Source organism: Populus trichocarpa, chromosome 10 (assembly GCF_000002775.5).
Source record: "Populus trichocarpa isolate Nisqually-1 chromosome 10, P.trichocarpa_v4.1, whole genome shotgun sequence".
In the NCBI taxonomy this organism is placed as follows: domain Eukaryota; kingdom Viridiplantae; phylum Streptophyta; class Magnoliopsida; order Malpighiales; family Salicaceae; genus Populus; species Populus trichocarpa.
The window spans coordinates 12,294,553-12,307,434 of NC_037294.2; the positions used below are offsets into that span (position 1 = coordinate 12,294,553).

Sequence of the window (12,882 nt, forward strand, 5' to 3'; positions counted from 1 at the left end):
GATCTAGGGGAATGAACAATGATTGAAGGAAGGTTCCCACCATCTTGACTTTACAACCTCGTGTCAATGAATTAGGTTAAAAGTTTGAATAATTGAGTTTCTTTTCTTGATTGAAGAGCTTCCGGTACAGGTAAGCTGTTCACATTTTATCAAACCTTGTTGCTGTTACTTCTATTCTAGAGTACATTCCTGGATCAAACGAGGATCCACGATCTTTTACAAATGACAGCTTACATAAAAAGCAATCAAAGGAGTGTTTTCGTTTTCGTTTTCGTTTTCGCTTTCTTTTTCTCTACTTTTTTGCTTTTTTTTTGGTTTTCAAAATCAGGTTATGTTTTGCAAGTTGTAAATTAAGAGAAATTAAGTTTTTTTTATTAAAAAAACAAATTAGAACCTATCCCTTATATTTGTCCGATACTTTTAAAATTCAAATTAAGAAAGTAAAAATAATAAAAAAAAATCTTCTCTCCCTAAAACAACATCTGGGATTACTAGAAATGGGGAGTCCTGGACTTGTATTGCGATGCTCATTGTCTATGCATGTTTATTTAACTTTAGCGTGCTGTACATGCCTTGTTGAAATTTTGAAATGACCTAGAAGTAACCTTTTGCAACTTTATTATGATACACGAAAATGATAATATGATAGAACTTTTCCTTTCTCGCAAAGTCGTAATGCAGTGCTACCGTACGTGGGTGCATTAATTTTCAAAGACTTGCAAAAAAGGGTAGTTTTTTTTACTATGAATTCTAGTTTTGTCATCACCCTGTCATATGTTCATGTGCGGCCAAAAATTACTTTTGATCAAAGCTGAGGTGTTTGAAAAAACAAAAATAAAACACATAAAGGAGCATGTGTAGTGTCACCCCTTTATTTTTCTTGGTTGAAATGCAAGCTACAGGCGTCCAGGCAGGCTGGCAGATGAATATCAAACCATCAATCACCCTTCTAGTCTGTGAAATCGGCATTTGGCACCCCAATATCCATCTTCCTTTGTTTGCGAGGAGAGAAGCCATGACCAGAGCCAAGGAACTGACGAAGTACTCTTGACCTCTTCTGTGTTTTTCTTCGCTCTCGTTATTTGATTATACATGAGCGGATGCCAAAACAAAAGGGTGTAGTGTATAAAACGATATTTTTATAAAAAAATTAAACTGTTCTTTACTTATTTTCTTAAATCTTTTTAATATATTAATATGAAAAATAACTATCATCGACTCCGAGCATCCCAGGATGCTATCATGAATTCTTTGAGCAGATTGATTAGTAAAAAATATGTCATTAATATTTGACAAAGCATAAAAATGCAACTTCTCGTCTCAAATTGGCGCAGGGAATATGTGATGATCGAAGAAGCAGGACCCACCATTGCTTGACTTTTGAATCTTGATAATTGAAGAGAGGAATTAGTGGTTGAATATTACAAGGTCGATTGCCTTCATTTCTCATTGATTGGCTCGAACCTCTGGTCCAGCCATATAAAAAATGATGCACTGCCTGACCTGGCAAGAATATCGCAACATTCCCTAGCTTACACGTGCTGCAGTTGCTCTTTTTTTTTTATTATTCTACACACTTTTGATTGAATTCTTCTAGAAAAACACGATCCAAAAGAAAAATAAAAATCAACGTGTTAGGTATTCTCTACCTCATTCTCACCAAGATTATATATACACTTGTTTAACATTCTCTCGAGGTTTCTACTTCTTTCCATGTTGACGTAAGAAATCTTACAGCTGTCGTGTCCCTTACTCCTAAGCCATTTCTTGATGGCTACTACAAATTATTTACTCCAGGAGTGTTCGTTCTTGTGATTCTGCTCTCTTTTTTTATCTGTTTTTATCAGAAAAAAAAATATATCAGATAAGTATTTTTAAATGTTTTTCAATGTACTAATGTTTAAAATAAAAAAAATGGATCATTCTTATGGTTTTTTTTTTTAAAAAAAAACTATTAGACTTTGTCTAATGCAACATATATTAGTAGAGTTTATTTTTTAGGAGTCATCAAGCACTTGCACTGTTAATTTCAACCCATAAAATTAAAAAGAAAACTTTGACTATCATTAAAAAAGATGGTCGTGACTCTCCGTAATTGGCACGCACTGTATTTCACTTTTTAGTAATGACAAATAAAAGCAGAAGATCAGGAAAACTGAGAGAGTCTTTACTGCAAGCAATGCTTTACCATTTTTGTTAACACTAGTGTCATAATCACTTTCATTCCCACATGGGTCGAGAGCCGACTTTGCGCGAGTGTGAGAAGAGAGAGAGAAGAAGAAACAAGAAGATGATGCCCTTGTTTTCAAACTTGGAATCCAAAAGAAGTTGGTGTCCTTGCTAGTGCTTTTAATATATTATGTCAAGATTACCAACTCAGGCTAATCTTAACTAGGGCAAGAGCATCTGGGTGCAAATCACGTGGAAATAGTCTCTAGGTCTGTATTTGTGTTACAATATTATACTATAATCACGTTTCAAAAGGTTTGAATAATTGGATGGATTCTTCATTCCATGCATCTTGTCTAATATATCAAAAAACGACATGAATTGCGCCATCGGGATATGTTTCACACTTTTATCACAACTTTTAGGTGAAGGGCCATGCTACAAGTATAGAACCTCAAACACATCCAATAGGGACCTTTTTCCAGGAAAAAGAAGGAATGAAAGACAAGAATTTGATACTGTTGTTTTCACACACCGGGAGATCCAAGCCTGCAGGGCTACACAGCACTATTCTGAATAACCCGATCTCACCTTTGAAAATAAATTTCAAAGATGTCACTATGAATTCTTTTTTTATATAATTTTTCTGTTTGTATACAGTAACTTATTACAGCTATATAATTGATTTAGAATAATGCCGTGGCTTCGACAGATGTTTTAATCTTTCAGTATTCTGCATGCCCTCTTAGCCCAAGCAAGCCTGCTCTTGGGAGTCTAACAGGCCTTCTCCATTGCTCAAACTGTGAGCTGTAGTAGTTCGTGGGCCTGGTTATACCACTTACATACCGCGAGATCAATGTATACGAAATAATAAGATGGGGAGCTTGCATTTCCGTTCTTGAAAGTTGCAAGCTGAACTGTACAGACATCGAACAATTTATTGAAATCTCAGCTGGGCTTCATAGTTTTCCTTCAAGAATGATGAGTGGTCCACAGCAAAGAAGAAAACGAAACTGAGTCCTTTGAAGCATCAACTTCCAACGATCGGTTTATAAATTTACCAATCAACTCAACGGTAATTGGGACGGCGCTCTGCAGAATCAAGCATTTATAAGGTTATGTTATATTTCCAACTATTTGTACAAGAGCATGCAATCGCTTCCCAAACTCAAGAAAGATTAATGGGGGTGACCAAGAGTTTTTCGATTACATTCTTTCACACGCTTGTGATGCAGAGAACCAGAAAAGATGAACGCAACTTGATTTAATAGTGCCCTATAAAATGAGGTAACAAGAAGAAAATCAACAATGTTGGAAATCCAATCTCACATCTTATGTAAAACTCACTTTTGTACTAATGAAGAGTAGCCATGGCACATGCGATGTCCACACAACAACGCTACTGTCCCAAGCATCATCCGTAAAATTCAATTTTGCCAAATTCAAATCCAGTAAAAGATGTGAAATCATAAAATGTCAGTGCTAGTTAGGAACTTATTCCATGAACAAGTTTGCAGAACCCAAAATATTCGAAAATTATTGAGTGTTTAACATTTGTCTCCAGATTGACAGTTCCCAATAAAATAACTTCCCGCCAACAGCAGCCAGAAACACCAAACGACCCATATCTCAGTAATTTGAAAGCTTCCTGTCACCAGTGTCAATGGGCAGAACATGCAGAGCAGAGTAAGAACCACAAACCAAAACACAAAATAAAAGAGTAGGAAGTAAATGGTAACCGCATAGAGGAAAACTAGATGTATAAATAATAACAAGTAGATCAACATTCAAATTGACTGCTGTCTACAAAGATAAGAGTAGATGAATATTTGCTATTCTTTCATCTTAAAAACACAACCAAATCGTCAACAGCAATAAAAAAAAAATCAAGCCATGTGTGGATCAATCCCCATTGACGTCCATGTACACATCTTTCCACTGCAAGTGTTCTAAGAAGGTATAAAACCAAACGCAATATGTACAAAAACTTGACTTGTATGAAGTACGAATATATCTCACCTGCACTATTGGCAAATATCATGACCTTTTTTGCTAGCAATTACAACAAGTACATCAATATCTAAATCAATTAGAAAGAAGACTACATGTCAATACATAATCACATGTGGCAGGTCCTTCCTTTGAAGACTGGTTGAATTATGGATTTGCTTGAAGTTCATGGTTTAATAATTTAACTACTTTTACTATCACATTTAAAGCTAAATATGCATGGTTGCACCTCTTGCTGGTATGCATGTTGTCATGGTCTGTCATGTACTATCCAAGGGCAACAGTTTAGCCACTTATAAAATAAAACAATCAGAAAAGACGGAACTCATGGAGAAATGATTCGCAGAGGAAATTGCTCTTTAATATTCTCAGGGTTGATATGAGCTATTCTCAAAGTGGATGTGAGCTGAAATGAGAAACGGAAAAGATTTTGTAAGGGACATGTGTCTGCACTAAGCATTACTGTACTGAACTTGCTTCCAATAGTTTCTTCACATCCAAACTCATTACAGATTAACATCTTGATGTTAGTGACTCCTGAAGGAGATTTCAAAGGCTTTCTGTCAATGTTTATCCTACTTCTCAATTGCAAAACTGCAAAGACTAAAGATAATCGAAATTTCCCCCCCTTTTTTTCCCATGCAAGTGGAGTTTGTTTGTATTACATTAGATTAGTTGTATAGGTAGCTTAGTAACTAGAGTCAGAGGTAGGTAGCAATTTAAAGTAAGATACAGGCTCTGATTCCAAAAGTAAATCACAGTTACCAATTCAATTAGTGATTTCTTGCAAGAAAAAAACAAATCATTAGAATTGATTGCAAATTTAACTGAAACTAGAAATTCCTAATAGAGAAATTTTGGAGACTTTGCAATCATCTGATTGTCATCTCACATGATTACAACTGCCAAAATGTTCCCTGAAGAAAAATGGAGAAGTGATCACCAATCAGTTCCACGTGACGAAGGGATTTCCTCAATTACATACAACGTAAAATGATTGCCTTCCATATACCAATCTATTCTGCATTTCAAAATTTGAGCATTTGGACTTAGAATAGGCTGAATGGCATTATTAGTATGGACTAGCCGATCCATCTTGATACGAGTACCCCAACCTATCGAAATATGAACTAGGGTCTGGGACCCTTTCAAATTTCCCCTTCGTGTTCTGCATATGCCACACAACCCGTGTTTGAACCTCAACTTTTCAGAAGCAACATTTACCACTTCACAACCAATCAAATCCCTAAGAATATAGAGGTCATAGAAAAATTCAATAGTACTAAAAGCTACTCACAAGAAACTAAGCACTTGAATGAAACTATTCTGACACTTAACTATAATGTTTTGAGAGAAAGGTCACAGGAATTGGGGGAAACATCCACAATACTTTGAGAAATATACGCTTTAAGAAAAAATATTCTTGGTTTGAAAATTGAACAATCTCATGCATTGAACTAGCAGATCTACTTGAGTTACCTTAACATATCACATCACCAACTAAGGTCCGGGCATCCTTCCGCATTCCAATTCATGTTAATACTCGTCACTCCACAACCAATCAAACCTAATTGATTGGTCGAACAGCAAAAAAGAAACCCATTCCAAACTAAACATTAGTCCTAGACTCTTAGTTCACTAAATTGTTCTAATCTCTTTGTGTTAATGGAGACTTTAGATAACACACAGACCACAGACAAATCAACCAAAACAACTAATCTAGCAGCACTGCAGAGAGGAAAACAAAAGATGCCTCCTACAAAACTGTTCTGAAACTTCATCAAGAAAACATTACTTTAAGCTCAAAACCATCAATTACTGACTGACAAGACCATAACCCAAGTCATATAATCAAAACCCAAATTTCCAAATTCAATAACTCACTGAAAAAATCACAATTCATCAGTAACCTGTAGAAATTGATATCAGAAAACCAAACAATAGGAAGGCAAGCCCCTAAATCACAATCAAACACTAAAAATCATCCAAAATTTTCCCTAATAATCTGCAAAGCTTTACCGCAACATAAACCACATTAGATAATCAACGCCAAAACTTATTCACCCACTTAAACAAAACCACCCAAAGTTCTCAAAAAAGCCGACAAAACCCACAAACCAAATCCAACAAAAAGCAATCAAGATTCCAATTTTATGAAAAACCCACTTACCAGAACACTGAAAGAAACAGAGGCTAGGCATTTGCAGTCTTGGGGATGAGAGGGATGGTTCCTTGCTTGTGTGATTGTTTGAGTTTGGCCTCAGCTTCACGGATCTTCTGCATCTGAAGCATTCTCTCCATGACAAGCTCATACTCACACTTCTCATAAACATGGCGCTCGTTCTCACACTTCCATGGAAGAAAGAACTCAGATTGCCTGCACTTGTTGAGTGGGATCAGCAAATGGGCGCATTGGTCTCTGTATGGAATTGGGACCCTTGCCTCAACCATTTCTTCCTGCGTTGCTATCATTGGCTTTGATGATCCTGGCAATTCCATCTCTTTCTCTCCTCCGATTGATTGATTGATTGATTGATTATGGGATTCTGTTCTCCTCTCCTCTCCTTTTTTGTTTCGATTCAGTTCGGGGCTCGGCTTGGCTAAGCCTAATGTAATGTTCGTTCTTTCTCAGACTTCAGTCCTGACGTTCTGGAGCCTTAGCAACCGGAGGATAGTGGCGTGGGCTTCTTGATTGTGGACTTGTGGCTTCGGTTAATTTCCATTGGGCTATTTTGGCCTTCTCTTTTCTGGTTTTCAATTTTGGAGTCCTTCTTTTTCTATAAATAAAAGTTGGAATTATAATGACAATACCCTTGCAAATTGCAAGTTTCTATTTTAATATTTCCGAAGAAGAAATAACTTGCAAACCTTAAAATAAAAATATTTCAATTCTTGTGAAATTCTAATAATTTATACGACTACACTAAATTTCCATTCCCAGTTTCAAATGTTATAATCACAAAATAGATATAATTTTTTATATATAAAAAATCCGACCCCAAGGCGTAGGGCTGGTCCACATCCCAAGACAATTGATATACATAAAAAATCTTTAAATGTATAAAAACAGTGTCATATATTATAATATTAACTTCATTTAAATCTGGAACGGCTACCGGAATGTATTTACTACTTTGATCTCAATTGAAATTCCTGTTTTTTAGATGGCTATACTTTTCGACCTATATATGCTTGCGAAATTTTCCACTTGGAAAAATTCTCAATGTCAAGCACCGGCAAGTTGCTTAGATCGAATATTTACCTTTCAAAGTCTTCTTGAATATATATATATATATATATATATATATATATATATATATATATATATATATATATATATATAAGCATCCATTTCATTCTGTACTCCTTTAAATAAGAAGGATGCCGCCGATATTAAAGAAAACGAAGCTCTGCTAGCATACAGTTTGGAAGTGGTTGCACTTAGGGAATGAAGAGAGCATGTAAGAGTAAATTATAAACATCTTCTTCTCGAAAAAGTTCAAAAAAAAAAAAAAGTTGAACCATAAACCTCTCAAAAGCACCACTAGTTCTTTAAGCACTAACCTCTATACAGAATTTGAACTGCCTTGGATATTTATATGAAGTAAGCATGCAGTTGCTAAAAGGCATTTTAGGTATGAAATGGAGCCACGTGTTGTTCATAAACACTGTGATGATGTCCCGAGGATATCTTCAAAGAGGTGAGTTCCAACATTATTTATCATCTAAATGACCTTATTGAGGTTATCTTTCGGCCTTTTTTTTTCCCCGGGAGAGCCAAGTTCCTGAAACTTATTTGAAGTGAAATCCTCAAGGAATTAAATGCCAGAATGTTCAGGTCAAGTATTTTAGCACACGAATTTAAAATGATGAAACATATATATTTACTCTAAACCTCATGAGGGTTCTTGTGCTCCTCTTGATGGATTATTGTAATCTCACTCGTGTCCAATTGTAAAATGCTATCTTGGATGATTGAATTTTGCTTGTTAGGTTGATGGGCAAAGTTGCTGTTATAACTGGTGGTGCAAGAGGGATTGGGGCAGCCACAGCAAAAGTATTCGCAGAAAATGGAGCGAGTGTTATCATTGCTGACATACTCGACGAGCTGGGGACCTCCCTAGCTGATTCCATTGGAGGCCGATACATACACTGTGATGTTGTAAATGAAGCCGATGTATAGAGAATCAGCTGTAAATCTTGCACTGACATGGAAAAGGAAAATAGACATCATGTTCAACAATGCAGGAATCGCTGGCACTGAAGGGAGCATCACCAACATAGACATGGAGAAGGTGAAGCGGCTGCTCTGTGTCAATGTCAACGGAATTCTACATGGAATCAAGCACGCTGCAAGGGTCATGATCGAAGGCCGAAAAGGATGGTGCATCATATGCATGTCAAGCTCTGCAGCCATCATGGGAGGCCTTGGATCACATCCTTATTCAATGTCAAAAGAAGCTATTATTGGATTGATGAGGAGCACTGCGTGTGAGCTAGGGGTGCATGGAATTCTTGTCAATTGCATTTCCCCCCATGGTGTCGCCTCAGAGATGCTTGTTGATGCCTACAGAAAGATCCTTGGGAAAAAGGATATGAAACCTGAAGAAGTGAGCAAGATTGTTGGAGAGAGAGGTTGTCTTTTGAGAGGAAGAAGTCCGAGCCTGGAAGACGTGGCACAATCTGTATTGTTTCTTGCCAGTGAAGAAGCCGGGTATATAAACGCACGCAATCTTCTTGTTGATGGGGGTTATACCGCTGCTAGTAGTAACATGAGTTTCATCTACCAGTAGTCTATACAAAATTGCAGAAATTAATAGAAAAAATAATTGAAATAGATAATGCAAGCTACTAAATTGTTTTAATTTGATTTAGATTTATAATCCAAGCTATCTACCAATGAATACATCAAAAACTATAGTGGAAAAATTCAGGATCAAGATCCAATCACTTTAGGTTTCTAGCTTTTCTTTGCTGTTTCTTTCATTATTCTGAAGTCATCCAATTAACACATCTGCCACTGCCTGAAAGTATGGCCAAACTCCAATGACCAGCCATGCACAGTTTACCTTCATCAAGTAAGCATTTACTTGAAATCTCTTAGACCAACATGAAACTGGAAACTTTGATATCTTTTCCAACAGGAGGAGGAAGTAAGAACTCCAAATAGCATTTTTGGTGAATTATGGGCTAGCTGGATTTGAATCAGGAAGGCATATCATAACGAATATAATCTCAGTCAATTGACAGTAATTGATAGATTGACATCAAGCCTGTCCTGTACTATCCATTCACAATTTGCAGAAACATATGCCAGAATTAGAAGTACAAGTTTTAAGCCTCGCAGCAGAGGCAACTGCCAACTGCTTGTCATCAAACAATGAAACAGTCGACAGATGGACTTGAAGGGGATCACACTTCAAACTTAAAAGTTCACGTTCCAGCTCCAAATAGTCCTGAAACATGGTTTAGCATATATAGTCCAAAACGAATATATATACAAGTACTGTGCTATACGATATCGTGATCATAAAATTCAGATGTGATGAATTTAATTATCTATACTTCACCCACAAACAAAAACAAGAGAAACCTCAATATTGCATTCCAGCTTTCAGCCCTCCCCCAATTTCTTGTTAAGCTATCAAATACGATTCTGATCCTTTCACGTGAAATAAATAGCAAGCAGCAACTTTTTGGTCAAAATCGGATCAGATAATTTATCTTGAGAAAATAACCCTACAAGTAAGAAACTGCAAATCCCAGCGTAATTCTTCCAACATGGTTTTTATTGAGAAACTACATTCAATGAGCAAGGACTTTTGTGCCAATACTTAATGATTCATTATTTTCAGAGTACATAGTCAATGACTGATTCGGGAATCCTTCTTCCCTTGATCTATTAAGCTGAAGTCCAAGTACAGGTAGCAATCTTAGGATGTTAATTACATGAATGATCAGCCAACGAACTGTAACTCAATCTTCATTAGTATCTTTCTCGTCCTGAGAGATCTCGAGTTCAAACCTTACTTTTGTAAAAAAAGAAAAAATTAGGACCTGGATTATGCTAATAATGAGATGGTATAAAAGGAACTGTGGCCAACTTAATAGTAGATTTACATTATTGAGTATCGTCACTTTTTACCCGCGCACAAGTTTTAGGATACACGAGATGACATGTCCGCGCGTTGCCGCAGGTTTATAAAACAAATACACTTGATAGTGTTATAATTATGAACCAACGCTAGATAAGTAATAGAAATTAAAGGTGAGATGGAGCAAATATTTCATGACGGGAAAAAAAATTGTGTTGGTGATAAAAAACTTAGAGACTGAACAAAATGATTTGTAGCAATTTACAGTGTTTTGTGAGGAAAGATACAATGCTTTCGCCACATGATTTAGCTTTTCAGTTAATAAAAAGCAAAAAAAAATTACAAAGCTAAATTCTCTACCAACATAATATTTTTTTAAAAAACCAACAAAGATAATTTTGGAATGAAAAAAACCCATGAGAAAAAATATTGCAGCAATTGATAATGTTTTGTGAGGAAAACTATAGCACTTTTCCCAATAAAATAAACTAAAAAACCATTTAGAGAAATATTGTAGCAATTCACGGTGTTTTGTGAGAAAAACTACAACGCTTTCCTCGTATGATTTAGCTTTATTGTAATTATAATTCTTAACCAACTTAATATTAAAAAAAAAATCGACAAAGATAATTTTGGAAAAAATCATAAAAAAAATCACATGGAAAAACACTGCAACAATTCACGGTGTTTTAAAGAAAAAAAATAACAAAGCTAAATTCTTAATCATCTCAATATTAAAAAAAAAATCGACAGAGATAATTTTAGAAAAAAAATAACAAAACAAACATCAAAAAAAGGAAAAAAAAATCATATTGGAAACACTGTAGCAATTCACAGTGTTTTGTGATGAAAGCTACAGTGCTTCCCCACATGATTTAGCTTTATTTGTAATGACTTGTAATTGTAATTCACAAATAACTCAATATTAAAAAAATAAATTTGAAAAAGATAATTTGAAAAAAATTATAAAAAAAAAATCATGCGGAGAGACACTGTAGCAATCCACAATGTTTTATGAGCAAAGCTACAATGCTTTCCCCCATATGATTAAGCTTTATTACAAAGTTAAATTTTAATCAACTCAATATTAAAAAAATAAAATCAACGAAGATAATTTTGAAAAAAAATATTACAAAAAAAGAAAACACAAAAGAACTGGAAAAAAACCATGTGAGGAAAAATTGTATCAATCCATAGTGTTTTGTGAGGAAAAACTTGTATTTACTTGTAATTGCAATTATTAACCAGCTTAATATTTAAAAAATAAAATTGACAAAGATAATTTTAGGGAAAAACATAACAAAAACAGAAAAAAAAACCATGTGGGAAAAAACACTGTAGAAATCAACAGTAATTTTCGAGGAAAGTTACAGTGCTTTCCTCACATATTGTAACTGTAATTTTTAACCAGCTCAATATTAAAAAATAAAATAAAAAAAGATAATTTCGGAGAAAATCATAAATAAAAACCATGCGGAGAAACATTGTAGCAATCAATAATGTTTTAAAGAAAAAAAATTACAAAACTAAATTCTCAATCAGCTCCATATTAAAAAAAAATCGACAAATATAATTTTGAAAAATAAAAAAATAAAATAGAAAAATTATGTGGTAAAACATCGCAGCAATCCACAGTATTTTAAAGAAAAAAATTACAAAGCAAAAATTTTAACCAGGTCAATATTTAAAAAGTAAAATCAACAAAAATAATTTTGAAAAAAAACAAATGAAAAAAAAGAAAAATAAGGAAAGTTGAAAAAAAAAGTAATTTTGAAAAAAAAAGAAAAAAAACGAAAAAAAAGGGGAAAAGTTAGAAAAAAAAAAGAGGAAAGAATTACCGTGAATTATTTGTTGTAATCCACAGTGATGGGTAGGGCTGAGCATTTCCGGTTCGGTCCGGTTTTAAACCAAAATGAACAACCAAACCGAATTTATTTTTTTTTTAATTTTTTGAACCGAACCGAACCGAAAACCGGTTCAAACCGATTAATTTCGGTTCGGTTCGGTTCGGTTTTTTTCCCTTCCAAACCGGTTCAAACCCAATGGTCCTCTCTGCTTCTCCTACAACCTTGACCGCAACAACGTTCAACTGCACATAGCGTTGATTGTTCGAGGGAAAGTTCATCCATTTCATTGTAATTAATCAAATGACAGGGAGTTGTAGAAATCCACGGATATGAAAAACAAAAGAAAAGGAATGGATCTACTATTCCAATTCCATTTGTGGCACAGACTCAACAAGAAAATTAAAACCCAAAGGAACCAAATCCATAAGGGAGGGGAGGAAAATCAAAGGCAGAGGGTAAAGTGAGAAAGATGCAGAGAATGGAGGAATGGATCTACTATTCCAATTCCATTTGTGGCACAGACTCAACAAGAAAATTAAAACCCAAAGGAACCAAATCCATAAGGGAGGGGAGGAAAATCAAAGGCAGAGGGTAAAGTGAGAAAGATGCAGAGGAGGGTGGGGTGGGGTGGGGGGGGTAACGTGAGGGGCAGAGAAGTGAGAGGGTAAAGTGAGAGACAGAGAAGGGAGAGGGTGGGGGGGGGGGGGAGGGTAACGTGAGATGCGGGGGGGTGAAGTGAGAGGGAGAGAAGGGGGGGGCGG

The 12,882-nt window shown here is 35.3% G+C and overlaps 1 protein-coding gene and 1 pseudogene across 3 annotated transcripts; one reads left to right on the forward strand and one right to left on the reverse strand.

Annotated features, from left to right (window-relative positions):
• Positions 1 to 2,739: 2,739 nt before the first annotated feature.
• LOC7459082 (NADH dehydrogenase [ubiquinone] 1 beta subcomplex subunit 7) lies at positions 2,740 to 6,856 on the reverse strand. 3 transcript variants are annotated; one of them, XM_024611137.2, is made up of 2 exons: positions 6,350 to 6,856; positions 2,740 to 3,261 (listed from the first exon to the last, which is right to left on the reverse strand). In XM_024611137.2, the coding sequence occupies exon 1, from the start codon at positions 6,676 to 6,678 to the stop codon at positions 6,373 to 6,375; it is 306 nt and encodes a 101-aa protein (XP_024466905.1). In that variant the 5' UTR covers positions 6,679 to 6,856; the 3' UTR covers positions 2,740 to 3,261; positions 6,350 to 6,372. The 3 variants fall into 3 exon arrangements, with proteins under 3 accessions (XP_024466905.1, XP_024466904.1, XP_006378425.1); XM_024611136.2 differs by lacking the exon at positions 2,740 to 3,261 and adding an exon at positions 3,481 to 3,817 and having other exon boundaries at positions 6,350 to 6,831; XM_006378363.3 differs by lacking the exon at positions 2,740 to 3,261 and adding an exon at positions 4,970 to 5,425.
• Positions 6,857 to 7,776: 920 nt separating this feature from the next.
• Positions 7,777 to 9,064, forward strand: LOC18102537 (short-chain dehydrogenase reductase ATA1-like; annotated as a pseudogene).
• The last annotated feature ends 3,818 nt before the right edge of the window (positions 9,065 to 12,882 follow it).